At 43.6% G+C, this 18,456-nt stretch overlaps 1 protein-coding gene across 3 annotated transcripts in view; it reads right to left on the bottom strand.

Moving 5' to 3' along the window:
- Window positions 1–1,078: 1,078 nt before the first annotated feature.
- Window positions 1,079–18,456, bottom strand: part of SPATA13 (spermatogenesis associated 13) — a gene marked incomplete at both ends in the record, with an annotated part of 29,727 nt that continues 12,349 nt past the window's right edge. The window contains 8 exons of one of the 3 annotated variants that reach the window (XM_084235232.1): window positions 1,079–1,254; window positions 3,401–3,475; window positions 6,185–6,557; window positions 8,635–8,764; window positions 12,750–12,982; window positions 15,040–15,219; window positions 16,967–17,149; window positions 17,458–17,637. In XM_084235232.1, the coding sequence (XP_084091358.1) occupies window positions 1,079–1,254; window positions 3,401–3,475; window positions 6,185–6,557; window positions 8,635–8,764; window positions 12,750–12,982; window positions 15,040–15,219; window positions 16,967–17,149; window positions 17,458–17,637 (1,530 nt within the window). The remainder of the gene's footprint in view (window positions 1,255–3,400; window positions 3,476–6,184; window positions 6,558–8,634; window positions 8,765–12,749; window positions 12,983–15,039; window positions 15,220–16,966; window positions 17,150–17,457; window positions 17,638–18,456) is intronic. The other 2 variants (XM_084235233.1, XM_084235234.1) reach the window with 2 other exon arrangements.

Genomic DNA, 18,456 nt, shown 5'->3' with positions numbered 1-18,456 from the left:
TTCGTTTAAAAGGACTGCTATCTCTGAGTCTAAACATATTTTTTATTAAGGTCTCTTTTGTAACAAATGAGTCTCCAGAAACCTGCTGACATGCTAATAATGGCACAGTTAGCACTACTGTTTTAGGTTTATGAAATAAGTTGGCCTCAAATCCTGGGGAAGTTGGATTGCTTTGAGCCTCATGCTTGATCAAATGCATGTGCTGCTTAATTGGTGAGACATCAGAACCCATCGTTGGAAGAAGCACAAGGATCTCCTGAAGAATGACTTTCAGTGGGTGCATGCTCATATCCACTTTATCATAAAATTAAAGCAAATGGCTTGTTACACTGAAAAAGGATACATATGGATCCAACTTCTTAGGTTATGATGTGCAAGTGGATGTGATTTCTGCTTGTAGAGTTAGGTGCTGCACACCGGCAGGCCAGTTCCTTACTTCAGAAGGCAAATCCAAATGGCAGCAGGATTTTTCACTCCCTCACTTGAAAACAGTCCTATCTTTGAATGCTTAAGTCACTCTGCTTTACAGACCAGCTGCCACATGATGAATTCATCCTGCTTTCCCCTCTAGCCTGTAGAGGGAGGAAGCTTGCAGGGTGAAGTCTGCATGACCATTTGACAACTGTTATGGCATCAGAAGAAGGGACAGCTTGCATGCTATCCAGAGGCAGCATTGTACCAACGCTGGTGCACCATTCCCATCAAAATCAGATGCAAAAGTGACACTCTGCTCTAGCCCTTCCTTGGGAACTGAAAATCTTGAGGTGCTTGGTTTGTGCTGCAGCAGAGAGCGTGCTTAGCACCAGTCATGGGCACTGGGGTCAACGCTCAGCATTCACTTCAGAAGACAGCACTGGTTCCTAGGTCTAGCCATCTTGGCCCAGGTGACAGAGGATTCTTGGACACATTAGAGACATAAATGATGACCTTCTCCAACCAAGGTGGCACTGGGTCTCTGAAGACTGGCATTGACCCCAGAAAGAAGTTTTCAGCACTGGGTCCAATGTAGCTTCCTCACTTTTAGCAATGAAGAAACAAAAATGGTTCTCCACCTCAACAGAAATGCCCAGATCCCATTTCATTTCTTGAAAGGGGTGAGCTTATTGAAGGTGTGCCAGAATAACGAAGGCTTCCTCTTGGGTTCTGCCAGGGCAAACACTTGCTGCTGAGGGACGCTGGTGGGCACGGTGACATGGCGCTGGTGAAGTGGGTGCAAGCTCTGGTGCGGCGGGGCCACAGGGAATCCACTGTAGCCTGACATGAGAGGGGAGAGAGATGAAACACGAACTGAGGGTCATTTGTTATTCAAGAAGGACAAAAGAAGTACTAAGATGTGCAGTTCTTAGCTCATTCTCAATCCCAATACTAGCTGTCACAAGCAACACATGTTCAGATACTGCCTATGGAACAGTATGACATACTATCTCACAGTGACAAACTACCTCATTGAACCTTCCAGGGAAGCCACCATTACAGGAGTGTGATGGAAAGGAAAGCAAAATGCAGAGAAGTTATGTATATCACCTATGGTCACACAGCAGTCAGTGGTAGAATTAGCTAGAACTTGGGATGAGAAATAATAAAACTCTTTCAATGAAAGTCTGAAGCTCATACACCTTGGTCCACATCCCACTCTGTGCTTACTGGCTGTAATTACTTGGGAAATGATTTGATTTCTCTGGATCTCAGCAACCTGATCTCTAAAATGGGGTGACAGTATCTACAGGGTTCCTGAATGAATTAAATGAGTGACTGTAAGTAATGACCTAGAACAGTGCTCCTCAACCTAATTGCTTCAATCAAAATTTTTATCAGCGTAAACATTTATATTTGTGCAGAGTCGATGAAAAAGGCTTATTAAAATGAGTGGCAAGATCACAGCTGATTGTGAGTCAGCAGGATATGATGAGAGAGTGTGGGATGAGAAGGAGCCAGGACTTGATTTAGCATCCACCTTCATCTGCTATAAAATTCTCCTGACCCTCCAGGGAGGGTGACATAACATAATCCATGGGACACACCCAACACAACGATGGCCCATAAACCCCAGTTTTCACTATATTCTTATTCTTCAGGTACCTTGATACTTATCCAGTCACTCTTGGATGATATGGCCAGAAACTAATAAACCTGACAAACTGATATTTACTACTCACTGCCATTAAAAGTAGAGAGGGGCCTCCTTGGTGGTGCAGGGGGTTAACATGCAACCTATGAAGCTGTCCTCAGCCACTGCAGCACGAGTTCGATCACCAGCCTGCCCGGGAGGAGTTACCCATATAGTGCAGCAGGCCTCTCCTGACTCGCCCACTGCTCCCCTCATCAGTGTATTTCAGTCAATTGCCTGTTCTGCTTCCCACTGTGTCTCTGGTAAATCTTCTCACCTCCCACACCTCTGGCCTGTACCCCAGTTCTTGTATGCATAAATAAATCTTAAAAAAAAAAAACAGTAGAGAGATAAAAAATAGATAAATTGGGTTTTTCTGACTTAAAGATATTTACAGTTTGGGGTAAATTCTGCATCTATGTGGGGGGAGCAGGAGTTTTGGTAATGAAACTTTCTTGGCTGTCCAGTGGTTGATGGCAGTTCATAGTCCTGGGCTTGAATGATTCTTATTTTTGCATTTTTAATTAGAAAAATACTGAGTGGGATAAATTTCATCAAGCAACTCCCTCTTGGAATAGAAAGTCAATCTGAATAAACTTTCTAAGAACATATTTTTAGAATACAAATCCTTACTATTTCATTCCATTTGGGCCAGACTACTTGTATGATCTATATTGTGAAAAATCTGTGTGCACATTAGACCCCTCGGTATGTGGCCTAGGCATTATTTTTAAACAGTAGCCCAGTTAATTTTAATATACTGGGAAGGTAGAAAATCCCTGCTCTAAATAAGCTAATGTGTCTGTGCCTTTTTGTTTAACTCATTGATTGATGTAGAAAACTTTTAGATCTATTTTTGTGTGAGTGAAACTAGAATGAAGCTTACTTACAGCTGGCAAGCAGTTCGGGGATGGAAATTTCCTCCCCCCATGCCAAAAAGATGCAAGAGATACTTGTTTGCCTCAGATTGGTGAGCAGGTGGGCCTGATGAATAATATCATTATTTTCTCAGAAGGGTGATGCAGAGAGAGGTTGTGGGCAGGGCCAAGGAGGCCTGGAAATGCTTATGAAATTCAAAACTCATTTTATAAGCTCACATGAAGAAATACGCAAATCCAGAAGCCCATTCTAAAGCAAATGCTGATTACTTTCAACCATCCATTGCTTTAGAATCCACCATTCTGAGTTTTACCCAAACTTCTCTCCTTTGTTGATCATACAACTTTGGGTATTTCCCCTGCTTTTAACTTCAGTACCAACACACATTAAGACAAAACTTTCTCCAAAACTTACCTTTTGACTTTCCATGTCCTGCCTTTTGAGCATTCAACATGGCCAGTTTCTTCTGATTTTCTGAAATTTCCATTCCTGGATTTAGAAAAACAAGTGATATATATTCAAAACAAGTGAAAACATTTTAGAATAAAATTTGTACCACGGCCCAGATTAACACTGAGGCATTCTGAAACAAGGCCCTTAATCCTCAAGGAATTAAAATAGGTTGAAAAGTGGGGAAAGGAGAAATAACAAGAAGGCTAAGAAGGTCATCAAGCAACTCCCTCTTTGAATAGAAAGTCAATCTAAATAATTTTAGAATACAAATCCTTACTATTTCATTCCTGTTGGACTAGACTATTTGTATGATCTGTTATCGTGGAAAATCTGTGTGCACATTAGACCCCTCATATGTGGCCCCTCATATGCGGCCATTTTAAAGAGAGAAATGGGGTGCTATAAGAATGACACGCAGACATTGCCTGATGTAAATCCAGACATTCCCAGGTAAATGTTCCTATAGTGTTACTAATTACAACACTAAAGAAGGATGTCCTGGGAGAAGAGGACAAATCAAAAGTATCAGAGGGGATATTCACTTGCCTGCTGTGAAAGCTAAATTTTGATTCTACCGTGCTAATATCTGAGTAACAGTAACTGGATTCTATATGCCAACTCGCCAACTATGTGTTGTGCACTACAGCCCATAGACTGTAAAATTCTGTAGCACAGTGATACTATCTGAATGTACTGGGTGAGTGGGTTAAACAAGTAGCTAGAGATCAGATAAGCCCTGGTCTTGCAGGCTGGGCAGGAGGAGAGCTAAGGCAGCCATGTTGGAGCCACACCAGGGTGTAGGTTCTCCACAGCATGGAAGGAGATCTGGGCTCTCCCTCCTCTGCTTACTGCGGGGGTCACTTGCAAGGTTTCACTATCTACCTTTGCACACTCTACATCTGGCCTTGGCTTCTCAACATCCTTGGTATCTGTCCCTAATGGGTCCTGGAGAATTCTTTGGGCTCCATATTCTGGCCCCTTGGATTCTATTGCGCCTAAACCCACATCAGCCTTTTGACTTGTCCCCACCCTCACATTCAGAATCTCCTAAACATGATGTATTTAACACTAGACTGACACGCCAGGTCTGGGTCGTTCCTATTTTATTCCATCTTACTCAGTTCATACTTAATGGATTCAGGAATGCACCATTCATTCATGCACACCTGAGAACTAGCTCTAGGGAGCATTGTACTGCAAAGTATAAAAGCAGGTCCCTCCTTTCTGTTGTTAACGAGGAATAGAATTAAGAAGTGTTTAGAATGTCCCTTGTAATACTCAGTTATATCTGAGGGGAAACAGGAACATTCTGACTTACAAATGATTTCAGGACCTGCCTTAAGACAGTATTAGGCAGTAGGTAAAATCAGGATTTTATAGTCCTGTGATTTTACACTTTTAATAAATGTCATCTGCAAATATCTGAAGAATTCTTGGTATGATAGAGATGAGTCTTATTCTAAAGGGGCCTGAGAGAACAAGTAGCACAGACATATGGAAGTTGTTGGAAATCAGTTTTCTTCTTTGTATAAAAGACACTTCTGCCTGGCATAAGGGATCACCTATGAGTGGTGTGATTACTGGTGAGGTATGGGCCAGTGTCCACCTGTGGAATATTTCTGAGGAGATCCTGCTTCTGGTGGCAAGTTACCTTGACTGATTGATAAATCCCCTCCTATTGAAATATATGATCCCAAGAAATCTCCTTGGGATCAAGAGCAAAATCTGTAGCCAAGGCTGGGGCTGGGTAATGGTCACATTAATTGATAAAGTACCCTCTGCTTCCATTCCAGTTTCCCCCAAAGGAGTGGTTGGGGAATGGGAAGGGCTTCTCCTCCAGCTTACACCAGAAAACCTTCAAGGCCTGGCACTCGTGGGTTGCAAAGATGAGTACCTCTCATTCCACCTCATCTATAGGGGGCCCGCAGTCCCTGTGGCATCCTGACCTCTATTCAACAGTTTGTGCTCAAAAACCCTAACATGTCTGGGAAAAATTGGACCTTGGGCGGTGCTGTCATTCCAGGTACCAGGCTGGGCAGCATCAGTCTTTCAGGGAGGTGAACAGAAGGTCAACACTGAATATGAAGATGTACTACCTCAGCTGAAGGAAAGAGTACATGGGCCTTAGCTTCATGGAAGAGAGACACAGGGAAATGTGCATGGGGAGCCACTGGGTCTGAATCAACTGTGGCAGCAAGGTCAATGTAAAGTGATTTCAAACCACAGCTAAAAAAACCCAAACAAACCAGAAATAAAAATAAAATAAAAAATAAAGGCACAGTTGAAAAGGAAGCCCACAGATCATCTGAAATTTCTCATGGCATAGACAAGGGTCACCTGACTATGGTTCAGTGCTGGGCACACATTGAGCTAGTTTTCAATGCTGCTTGGCCTGTTGTAAGAATAGGGAAGCGACCGATGCGTCAATTTCCTTGTGTATAAATTGGACATAACCACAGTATCCACATCCAGGGACAAAATATGACAAATTCTATATATGTGCAACAGGGTATCTGGCAGGAAGTGAAAGCACGAAATGAAAATTATTGCCTTGGATAACTGCATCTGTCATATTCTGCCCTGTAATCAAGTTTAGAAGCATTTTCCCATGCAAATCCTTTTTCTTTTCCCAAAGGAGACATTTAACTCTTTGGGGAACGGGCTCGTGGAAGAGTTGGCCTCCAAGGCCGGAGATTGAGCTGGGAGGCAGAGGGAAGTGACTCTGCAGCACCCAGGGCTGCTCACCCATTTCCTGGTCCTCCTGCACCCTCCTCCTCTCATCCCCACAGGCTTGCAGCCACCGCGCCTTGTCTTCCTGCTTTTTGGCACAAAACAGATGAACCTCATCGGTGGTCTTGCTGATAAGTTTGAATGCATTCTTCACGTTGAGGTTCCAGTCCTTGTCACGTCCATCCTCCAGGTCCACAAGCTCCATCTGGTCCATGTCTGTGCGACCCCTGTAATAGAGCATGTCCCGACGCAACAAGTCCTTCTTGCAGGACACAAGCTGGTGGTCGAACAGGAAGAAGGTCCGCTGCTGGCTCTTGCCCTGCTTAGTGATTTTGGTCAGTTCCCCAGAATGGATCAATTCTGAACTTCGATCTAAAATATCCATCCCCTAGAAGGACAAAAACACATTTTCAGATGGCCCCATTCTGATTCCTTTAGAATCAGGGATGAGGAAGGGGTCCAGAATGGTTTTGGGTTTTCCAATTACATGAGGCCCATTTACAGATAGGCAGAACCTCAAGCCCATTAAAACTTGTTTATTAGTCTCCTTGTGTATGGAATTCCTTTTTTCCTACTCAATGGGAAAAATATTATAGTCCCTCTATTTTTATTTAAAGTGTCTTCCTTATCAGAGAGGTCTGGTGAAAAGCATGCTGGATTAATAGAATCCTGTTGAGAGCGGAAATGGCAGCTGGCCAAGACTGAGCAATAGAAAATGAGGAAACAGGGAAGGGGCATTCTATGAAGAGGAATAGAGCATTATGGATGCTTTGCTTTTGACTTAATTATGTAGCAGTTACTTGGAGTAATACTCTATGAGGGTCTTGGCAACAAAAGGCCAGATGGCAAATATACAGCAAGAACAGGTGAACTTCTAACAATAAACTATTCCCTAAATGTCAGAGCCCAAAAGAAGAAGGAAAATATACTTTCACAATATGTAGATGTAGTCTGACCAATGTGACTTTATGGTATCTGGTATGACACTGGCCTTTAATGTATAAGATTTTATTCTCTGTTGAGCCTAGACACATACAACAATTATTGGAGGCAAAAGATCCTGACTGGAAAATAATTCTATTTATTTGCCAAGAGCAATTCTATGCCCTAGATACTTCACTTACAAAATAAGAAACTCTCATCTCTGAGGACTCTCATCCAGGCTCCTAAAGTCCATAAGAGTTTGAAACAAATATTTTCCAACTTTCACCACTATAACCTACTTTAGTTAAAAATATAACTTCCCTACCCAAACTTTTTTAATCCTTGGGGAGAGTGAGTTTTGACCAAGTAATGTGATGTTGTATGAATGTTGCTTGGTTTATTTATTTATTTTTAAAGATTTATTTATTTATACAAGCACTGGGTACAGTCAGAAGCGCGGGAGGGTGAGAGAATTCACCAGAGCCAGAGCAGGGAGCAGAGTAGGCAGAAGGACCGAAGTACACTGCTGAGGGGAGCAGCGGGCGGCAGGAGAGGTCTGCGCACCATGTGGGACCCTCCTCCGGTGGCCGGGGAGCAGCCGGGGATCGAACCAGCTCTTCAGAGGCTGTGGACAGCTTCGCAACCCAGCGCTCAACTGCTGCGCCACCGGGGAGGCCCCGAATGTTGCTTGGTTTGAAAGCAATCTGAGCAGCTAATTTTTCTTAGTAACAGTCATGGAGTGTACAGGTTACCTGCATGTAATCTGAAGCTAGGCTGGCTGCTTAGATTGAATGTGGTTTGGCCACTGCTGAGCTATGTGACCTAGGACAAGTTATGTGACCTTTTGTGCTCTAGGTTCCCCCTCTGTTAAAAATAGCTACTTATAGTTCCTACCTCATAGGAGCACTGAACGGTTTAAGTGAGTTTATAAATGTAAATGCCTTAAGCCAGTATGAGGCACGTGGTAAACACAATACAAACACTGCTTGTCATTATTATTGTTTTTATAAGTATTTAAGTGTGTGTGCACACACATGCACTCGCACGTTCTAAACTACCATTATAAGCCATATCAAGCACTGAATTTGAATTGTCTTATTTAATATAACAGCTCTAAGAGGTAAGAGAGATAACAGTTTCTTTCCAAGACAGAGATAAAAATAAAAATAAAAACAAATAATCTTGCCTAAGTCATACAGATTTAAATGTAGGCAGTGATATGCTTCTACAATATTATGACCTGTATTTTCATTGTTTTCTAGTTGCTGTTATGGAGCTTACTTTCTAGCAATAGAGATAGAGTCTAGATAATAAATAACAGTTTATTTTTGGGTGCAGGTGGAGTAAGGTTAAATCCAACAATATGTCTCAAAATATATACACCATTAAAGCTAAGAAAATAAAGTATCAACCGTAGACATTGAAGTATATCATCCAACTAGACCAGAGGTGGGGCTGGGCACAAGAGGCACTGGAACACATAGATGGTGGAATGGGGGGGTTCCCACTTACCTCCCAGCCTACAATGGGTTCCCACTTACCTCCCAGCCTACAATGGACACCTGCCACCTTGCTATCTTGTCTATGCTTTCCAGCTTGCGTTTGCGCTCGTTGATCAAACAGGCTACATTCTTCATGGCTTCGTATGCTGCTTTTATATTGTTGTAATCACTGCAAAGTATGAAGTTAATTTTAACCATATAATTGCAACTTGAAGATGGAGTGTAACAAAAGAGTACACTCCATCCTGATTTGTATCTTAACAGTCTAGACAAAGTGGCATTTAAAAACAGCCATTGTTTCCAATTTCTTGTTCCTCCATGAATAGGCTATAGTCTGGGAGGATAAGGGAGCTGACTGAATGCAGTAAAGAATTCTTTGGAACAAGACTGTTTTCATTCATTTCCCAGAAATCACAATGAATGAAAGCAAATGCCACAAGAAATAAGTTTTAGTCATAGTGACAATGGATTATTTTCATTAATAAAGAAGAACATATCTTTAATGCTCACAAAGCTAGTTTTGCTTTATATTTTAATAATCACTAACCATTTTCAGGAGTAATTATATGCTCTGAGTATCATTTTACATTATTCACAAAAGGACATGAGAGGACATAAGCCATATAAGCCTGACATGGGTGCGTTACATAAATGCTAATGCAATTACCCCAACAACACATTCTCATCTCTGGGGCTTCCTATATGCTATAGACAGTAGCCTCCTCTTCCCAAGCCCTCTTCCCAGTACCTCTGAAGGTATTGGAAAATGGAAACTATGGTTCAGATCTCCAGAGGCTAGAACAGAGCACGTCTGTGTCAGAAAGCTTGACATTGGGAGTTTTGTTCAGTATTAATAATTTGGGGACATGTAAACCAATCATTCACTCATGGAGCTTTATTTCTTCAATTACAGCACTTTACTGTGTGTTACCGGAAAGAGCCTTTGGATCTCAGTTGGGCTGAATAACAAGTCCTTTTGCAGATCAGCAAGCAGATTCTATTGTCTGTTTACTACACACAATGACACTCAGCTTCTGGGAAGCTCCTGGGCATTTCCCCACAAGGTGGACCCTCTGTTCTAAGAAAGACCAATTCATACTTAGAAGCAGAGCAGACAGGAAGAACAATTATGATACAGGGCTGTTGCCTAAATAGTGGGAGCAATCCCCATTACTCCAGCAATGAAATAAGTGTACAAAACTATTGTATTTTTTCCCTCAAGTTTTTTTTTTAAAGATTTATTTATTTATGCATATAAGAGCTGGGGTGCAGGCCAGAGGTTTGGGGGGCGAGGTGAGAGGATTCACCAGAGACAGAAGCGGTCTGCTGTGCCAAGTCTTTCTGTACAGTTCCAGAAAGAATCAGCGTGCTTCTTTTTTTGTTTGTTTGTTTAAGATAAGGAAATGGGCTTTTTGTCACTTCCTTAAGAGTGTTTTTTTTGAATTGGCATTAAAAGAGAAAATTCAACTGGTATTGGTTGCGTGGCTTCCAGCATAGCTTCCCCTTCTTGGAATGGACTCACATGCCCGCTCATATTTTGCAAGATGTCTTTGCTTCTTAATTATCTTATTTATTTTCTCTGCTTCCTCATCATGATGCCTTTTTATTCTTTTTAAATAGTTCTTCAACTTTATGGCTTTCTTGACTTTGCAATTTTCTAATTTTTCCATTAGAAAAAATCTTTTCCTCTTATCTACTTCAGTGAACTCCTTTCTCTTATTTTTCTAATCACAATTTTTTTAAAAAGATTTATTTATTTATGCATATAGGAACTGGGGTATAGGCCAGAGGTGTGGGGGCTAAGTGGACTCACCAGAGACAGAGTGGGGAACAGAACAGGCAGAATGACTGAAATACACTGCTGAGGGAAGCAGCAGGCGAGACAGGAGAGGTCTGCTGCACCATGTGCTACCTAGCAGGGGCTCGAACTCATGCTGCAGTGGCTGTGGACAGCTTCAGAGGTTGCGTCACCCTTGCGCCACCAGGGAGGTCCTCTAATAATAATTCCTTAAACTAACACCTCTACCCAAGGATTACGGTTCAGCAAACTTGCTCTTTTTCTCTATCTTCTATTTTTTTTTTAAAGATTTATTATATTTATATAAGAACTGGGGTTCAGGCCAGAGCGCGGGAAGGTGAGAGAACTCACCAGAGACAGAGTAGGAGCAGAACAGGCAGATGAACAGAAAACACTGCTGAGGGGAGCAGCGGACGAGGCAGGAGAGATCTGCCTCACCATTTGGGAATCTCCCTGGCCGGCCGGGAATTGAATCCACACTGCAGAGGCTGCAGCTTCTCAGTGCTGCGCCCGACATGCTGCGCCACCAGGGAGGCCCATTTTTTTCTCCTTTAATTGTTAAAAAGATTCATTTTCAAACCCTGTCTCTCCACAGGAGTCCAGTGGCAGAAGGACAAAAGAATGACCTGTTCCCCCCACCCTGCAGGGCCAGGCACAGCCATGGATAATTTGACTGATCTCAGGGCAACTGTTAGCTATTAAAACCCAGAACTGTTGGGCCTCCCCTGGTGCCACAGCGGTGGAGCAATCCCCAGCTGCTGGGCAAGGGTCCCACATGGCACACAGACCTCTCCTACCGCGCCCCCTGCTCCCCTCAGCAGTGTATTTTGTCACTCTGCCTGTTCTGTTCCCCACTCTGGCTCTGGTGAATCCTCTCATCCTCCTGTGCTTCTGACTGTACCCAGTGCTTGTATAAATAAATAAAATAAATCTTAAAAAAAAAAAAAGCCAGGACTGTTGTGGTTCTTAATTTACCACAGCAAATCTCCTCTGCGCATAATCTTTTTCCTCTCCCTCTTTCACTAGAACACTTCAAGACTGTCCTTTCTTCTGGGGCTACAGGTATAGTGAAAAGCTTTACATCAGTGTCACACATGTCACAGATTCTCATCTAAAAACCAGAAAGCTTTATGCTAAAAACTTGCTTGATGAATAGTTTTGTCTCCACTGGCATCCCAAATGTGCTGGTGAGAACATAAGCAATGAACCAGTCATGGGCCACCTAAAGGCGCCCACAGCTGGGTCCTGCTACAGTGACATTTCCCACATGAGTACTGAATGGGTGGTTGTAGGGACAATGGAGTGGTTCAGACTCTTTTCTCTGCTTCCCACCACCAGCTTCTGTGGCTGTCACCTGTGTTCATGCTTTCCTCCCAGGTTTTCACTGCCCACACGATATGGTCTTGGTGCACAAGGCACTTGGGAGCAAGCATGGGGCATGCACACATAAAATAATACAGGCGCCTGGACCATGGAGCGAGGGATAAACGGGCATCGCTGTGAGGAGATGAGATGTACGACAAAGAGGAGAGCTAGCGCGTGGAGATTCCTGGGGAGCTGGAAGGTTCAGTTGCTTGGCTGCCTCCCGGCAAAGTCTACTGAGGGCTCCTGCAAAGTCTACTGAGGGCTCCAAGATTCCTTTACCCATCTGCCCAAATCGACAGTGAATCTGCCCGGTCTGGGATGGCTGCACTACAGTGGTCTCTCTTACATACGACCACACAGCAAGGTTGCTATTAAGGAAGCGATGGATAATTTCTCGGCTCTCCTGTAAGAGCTTAGGGCCAAAGCAAGCCTCTAAGAGTGTGGGTAACCATGACCAGAGGCCTGCTCAAAGCGAGTGAAGAAGGATGATGGAGACAGAGGGAGCTGCCAGGCTGGTTAAGAAAGGGCTGCAAGCGGCACGTTTCAGTGAGACGTGCCTTCCAATCTGCCCCCTGCACTCTCCTTCGGGCCCTGGACATCCTACTCTGCTACGGCTCACATTTGGGGACCATCTCACCCCTTCTGTAAAGTAGCTTTTGTTGCAGTAAACACTGCTCTCATGGTGAGCTGCTGTGAAACAACTTGAGACAGCAAGGAAGATATTTCTGAAACCATGCTCATACCAGCCTACTCTAAAAACTGCTCATGACACAATTAAAGAATTATTATTTTTTAATGTCTCTAGAAGAAATGGCTGTTCTAGGGCCCCTTCAATGATCTGATTTAAATCATCAAACAATATGAAAACTTCTTCCATAGAGCCCTGGTGGGTTCAGGCCCCTCACCCCAGCCCGCCCCCACTGCTGAGCCACCAACTCGGGAGCCTCAGCGAGCGCAGGTGCAGTACTTGCACTCCGCTGGCCGCCCTCACCTGTGTTCCGGTGTGGTGTACTTGAGCAGCTCGGCCAGTTGCAGGGGGTATTTGCAAATCTTCTGCACTGGTGTGAGCAGGAAACCATCAATGGCAATGTCAATCATCTGCTGGAGCAGTCGGCAGGCTTCAAAGAAGTGTCGGTACCGGCCTTGCTTCATCAGGTTGGCCAGCTCTGCGCAGGCGCCCGGGTGGTTGTTACAGTACTCGGAGTAGATCGCAAAGCCCTCTTGCTGGAAAGGGGAAAGCATAGACTTGTCAGGCTGTGGGGGGGCCCTGAGCCATGGCAAGGGAGACTACACCCAGCCCAATCTGAGGGGCCGTTTCTGGACAGAAGTGAGTTGGCACGTGGTGCCAAGGTGTTCAGCAATGACTTTCATGCCTGGACTGAACAGTCCCATAACTCCTCTGTAGGAAGGGGCCAGCTGCAGCCTCTGCGGGGGGTTTTCTGGGGGTCATCTGTTGCGGGTGGAGGTAGAGATTGCTCTAGGACTCAGCGTGCTGGTCCCATTCACAATGACCTTGCACGTGCTCGGGAGGGCTTCTCCAGGGAGGAGCACTGTCCTCGCCCCAGCTCTGTTCTTAGAGAAAGGGACAGTGCTTACCTGACCACCTGTCAGGTCCTTACCCTCTCTACTCTCTCTGATAGAATTTTCAACTACGGCCAAGAGATGGCCGTTGAGAGCCGCCTCCTCCTCACCACAGCACTTCTCCTCCACATCCCACCACCTAGCTCCCAGGCCAGTCACTTCCCACCTCCAGCTGAAAGCCTTTCTCTCACGGCCAGGTTGCTGCTGTCCTGCGGGTCTCCCATGAGGTCAGCCTTTCCTTGGACTCGCAGCGGCCCTCTCCCAGTCCCCCCCCACCTCCCCCTGTGCCTGCCTGCACACAGCCTTTCAAGGTTGAGCCCCAGGGCCTCTCCTCCTCACCCCGAACCTTTCCTCCCTGCACCCTACCCAGGGCTGCATTCCTGCCAGCCACGTCCTGCTCCACAGTTTATACTTGGCTTTGAGCTCAAAGTCAAATGCGTCTATGAGAAAACTCCTATTTCCCAGGAAAACAGACTTTTATAATGGACCTTTCCTTGAGACTCACAACCCTACAGGTGGGTTGACTGGTTTTTCTTTGTTCCTTATGACCAGTCTTTACCATCTGACCTCAAAGACCCCATTTTAATAAATTCCTCAGTCTACTTGTCCTCTGCCGTGACCCTCACTCAGGAGCACATCCCCTCCCTCCCTAGCAGCAGCCATAGGGCACCTCTGTCCCTACGCTGCCCTCCTCTGCTCTCCATAGAAAGAGGCTCCATGCTGAGGCTTTGTCTCCATCACGCCATACCCTCTGCTTAGCTGACCTCCAAGGTTTCTGACTCCTCTGTGTGAACCTGTGTTGGCCAAACTGGTCTGCCTACCAGGCCCACTGCGCTCCTAGGGTCAACCTTCCCACGTTTATTTATACCACAGCTTCATTCTCAGCTATTTAAAATCAACCCAACCTGCTTTTCCATCTCTGAATAAAGTTACTGGGACCTACACACAGCAGGCGCTACTATGGAGGTGGTGTGGCTCTGACTGTGATTACTATTATTACTGTCGCTATTCCCTGACCATTTTGGCTGAGAATAAAAAAAAAATCTTTATCCTCTGACATCTTTTAATATTAAATGGTGATGATGGTCATCAGTTTACATGATGATAGGTTCACACCATCATCACAGACTGTATTGTACTAAGGTGCAGGGGTCACGAGCCCCAGAGCTGCACATCTCTATCGGAATTATTTTTTATTTAGTAATTACTAATTTTATAAATTGAGGTAACATTGGTTTACATAATTGTTGGTATTTTGGAAGTACAGGACCTCTCCCCACTCCAGTGTCACCATTGTGGTGCACCCACCACCAAATCACCCACTGAGTCACTCTCTGGGGCTTTGTTGCCTGATCTGTAAAACATGTGAAAATAACCGGTCTAGGAGCTAATAAAAAAAGTCCTGCAAACAGTGCTTAACATATACTAGACAATTAATAGAAATTATCTGAAATTACTCCAAATGCAACCTTAACTCTAAACTGCATGAAAGTGGGAAGATAATGAAAAAACAGACTTTGAGTATTTTGGTAAATGCTAACCATATAAACTAATCAACTTAATTTACAAGTGGTATCTCCACTGAATGCAGCAAAGAAAGAAAGAAAACAAAACAAAAAAATGACTCCTCTTTTCAGGAAAGACACATTTCAAAATTATTTAACCAGGTCTTATTAATAAAGAAGTAATGGGTGACATACATGTTGAAGAAAGCAGGATCCTATTTCACTTAAATGAGGTTCCTCTTTATTGTACTGCTTCTCAAGGTCTTTCAGAAACTTTCTTTGGAATTTGTAAATATCTTCAATGTTTCCAAAAATGGTGGTTAGTTGTGCAACAGTGAACATTCCTGTGTGCTTACGACACTGTCGAATATAACCCTGGAAAACAGAACATTTTTCAAAGTTAACTAAGAAATTATTTATTTGAATAATACAGTTTTGAGGACCCAAAGGCACTTCTTACATTGGAATATTTTAGAGAAAATTACTTTAACCATCCTGGGTCCCTGATGGTATAATCACACCTCTATGACTATACTATACACATATATTTTCGAAACAAAAGGAACAAGAAAAGGTATGTGTGGTCAGATTTATAATTCAAAAGCGTTTACAGTTTATATTCATGAATCAAATTGCTTGGTTCAGATATTGGAGTTCAAAAATCAGTATTATTACACTCTTTCTAAACTCTAAGATAATTATTCTCCTATCCCTAATTCCACGAGAGGACTTGTCCAATACAAAATGCCATTACTTGCTGAATAGCTCATGCAGCTTTATTCTCTGTTGTGGCAAAGGGCCAGGAGCATCTTACCGAAGCAGCCCACCATCCCCTACTCTCTCTATACAGCATAAATCTTTTTTTTTAATTTTTATTTATTCATTTATACAAGCACTGGGTACAGTCAGAAGCGCGGGAGGGTAAGAGAATTCACCAGAGCCAGAGCGGGGAACAGAACAGGCAGAGTGACGAAATACATTGCTGAGGGGAGCAGCGGGCACAGCAGAAGAGGTCTGCGCACCATGTGGGACCCTCGCCAGCAGCTGGGGATCAAACCGGCACTGCAGAGTACAGCATCAATCTTTAATCCCAGACCTGCACTAACTAGAGTGTGATGATACTATGGTTTGGGAGGAGTTAATGACATATGAAAGAAAGGACATAAACGTGTAATAGTTATTCCCAATTAGCACCACATAATTAAACAGATTGGACTTAAATACACACCACTGACTACTGGGTATGGATTTTAACAGAAAGACAGTGTGAAAGTTTAGAGTACAGGTCCCTGGGGCAGACTTTCTGGTCTGAAACCCAACCATAACACTGAATTTCTCCATGCCTGCTTCCTCATCTGTAACAGGGCACAGGATCTGCCTAGTGAGAGTGTTGTCTTTGATAAGATAATTCGTTAAAGGGATGGGGTGTAGGCAGTGCTCAGCAACTATTAGCAATGACTCTTATTTTTCTAAAATACCACTTTAGAGAAATTCTCTTAACCACTTATGTATACAGGATAAGGTGGTTATTAGCACAAATATGCTGAATATCATTGTTATGTCTTTATCTGGCCCACTTATCCTGTAAAAGAATGGGCAGTTGTCTTGCTTTAGCTGGTCTTGGGAATGACTTGTCACAGTTGGACTGAGAGTACAGAGATCTGCACTCACAGCCAGGACAGCAGGAATCATCAGATGAGCAGACAACAAGTTCAGTGTAACGAGCATACAAAATCCATAAAAATAAAAATTGTGTGAAATAAAATTTACTGTAAAGTACACTACTCTGACACTGTAGAATGAGCTTGGAGTACAATTAGATAAAGCCAACTTTTTCTGTCTGGCCTAAACAATTTATTTTCATCCGTGAGTCAGCAGCAATTAGATGCAGTTAGGTGTGCACGGTCACAAACCTTTGATTCCTTGTAAAGTTAAGTGGGTTACTGAAAGGGTGGCCTTCTCCGAAAGTTAACCATTGAATAATCTCAGGAGTTAAGTCCTAAAAGACAGGGTTGCATGGTGTTCTAAAATGTAAGGTGACTGCAACAGCAGGTCAGAGAGGTTTCTGCTCACCAACGAGACATTTAAGTGTTTAAGTAAGGTCTCGGGTCCCATGGCTCACCTCACAAATGTCTTTGAGGTGCTTAATGTACACCCGCTCAGTATTCATGATCTCCTGGATGACGTTGGTCCTCATCTGGTGTTTGCTCTCAGAGTGTTTGTGGCGGGTCTTGTCAGCATCCTCCTGCTCCTCATCCTGGGTGCTGCTGGAATTCTCTGAGAGCTCTTCCTGATTGACTCGCAACTGCAGGGAGCAGACACGGGGACAGATGATTTGGGGGAAGGTGGGGGAAGTGTCCCTGGTTTCCACTTCTTGGAGCCAGTTAGGAGGGCAGCCTGGCTCTAGCCTGTATCAGCAGAGTCACACTATGCCAGCAGCAATGCCAAACACCTAGTTTATCTCTGTTAAAAGTTTTCCTGTAGCCCAGTCTAATTTCTAAGAGGCCTGATTAAATTACAAATAACTAAGTTACTATAGAGTAAGTATTAGCTGAAACAACTCTACTGTTCCCCCAGAGATACTTGGAAAAATGAAAGGTGACACACACGTACTCTGACAAAGCTCGCAGGGAACCAGGCTTCCTTATCCTCATTCCGGCCCCACCACCAGTCCTTGTTAGAGGCTTCTAGAACTTGGATGACATCTCCTGCCTTGAAGCCCAGTTCTTGATCATCCATCGTCACATGGTCCCACAGGGCTTCAGCACAGACCACGCTGCCATCGCTGATCAGCTGAAATGGAGACGGGTAATCATTCTTAGTGCAAAAACCAGGTGGGCAGAGCAGTAAGGGAGACATTCTGTGCTTTTTCAGGATGACATGCTCATCTTCTGGTTCTTGCTTGTATACACTGATGGTTTTTGTTCTTTACTTGACTGTTACACAAAATGAACAAAAAAACTCGTAGGGAAAACAAAACCTGGCAGGCCTCTTCTACAGGCTCTTAAACCTTAAACCACTTTTTAAATAATGTATAAATAGCTCATTTATCTGTAGGTCAGTTCACTAGCAAATATGAATATCTGGACTATTCACCCCAAATATGGTTTTTGAGCCCCCAAATTAGGTATCTTAGATATAAGCTCCATCGAGGTAAGTTGTGCCATATAGACACGCTTTACTGCAAGGCCCTCACAGCTTTGTCAGAACTTACTCTTCATTATTTACAATCTGAATAAGCTTTGTATCTAACTTTAAAGGTTAATACAATTAAGGAGAACACAGCAAGATCCCTGGATATTAACCATTAATTAAAAAGGTAAAGAACAGAAACTGCTCATTGGTTTGTTGGCCATGGGGCAGAAGATTGATTGCAGGTCTCCTCAGCAACCAGGGACAGAATCATATTCCAGAGCAAAAGATGGTGGTATGAATGGTACACTAACTCACTAGAAGTTATATTCCATATACACTGTTCAAGAACACCAAACACTAGCAGGACCTTTTAGAAAGACTTCCATAGAAAGGGCTGAAGATACAGACTGGTAGAAAGCACACCAGATTTGTAGTGAGAAATAAATGGTTAATTCCAGCTATCATTTACTAAAAAGT

This window comes from Talpa europaea (genome assembly GCF_964194135.1).
Source record: "Talpa europaea genome assembly, chromosome: 6".
NCBI classification, from domain to species: domain Eukaryota; kingdom Metazoa; phylum Chordata; class Mammalia; order Eulipotyphla; family Talpidae; genus Talpa; species Talpa europaea.
The sequence above is the reverse complement of the archived record's forward strand: the minus strand, read 5'-3'. Positions and strand labels throughout refer to the sequence as shown.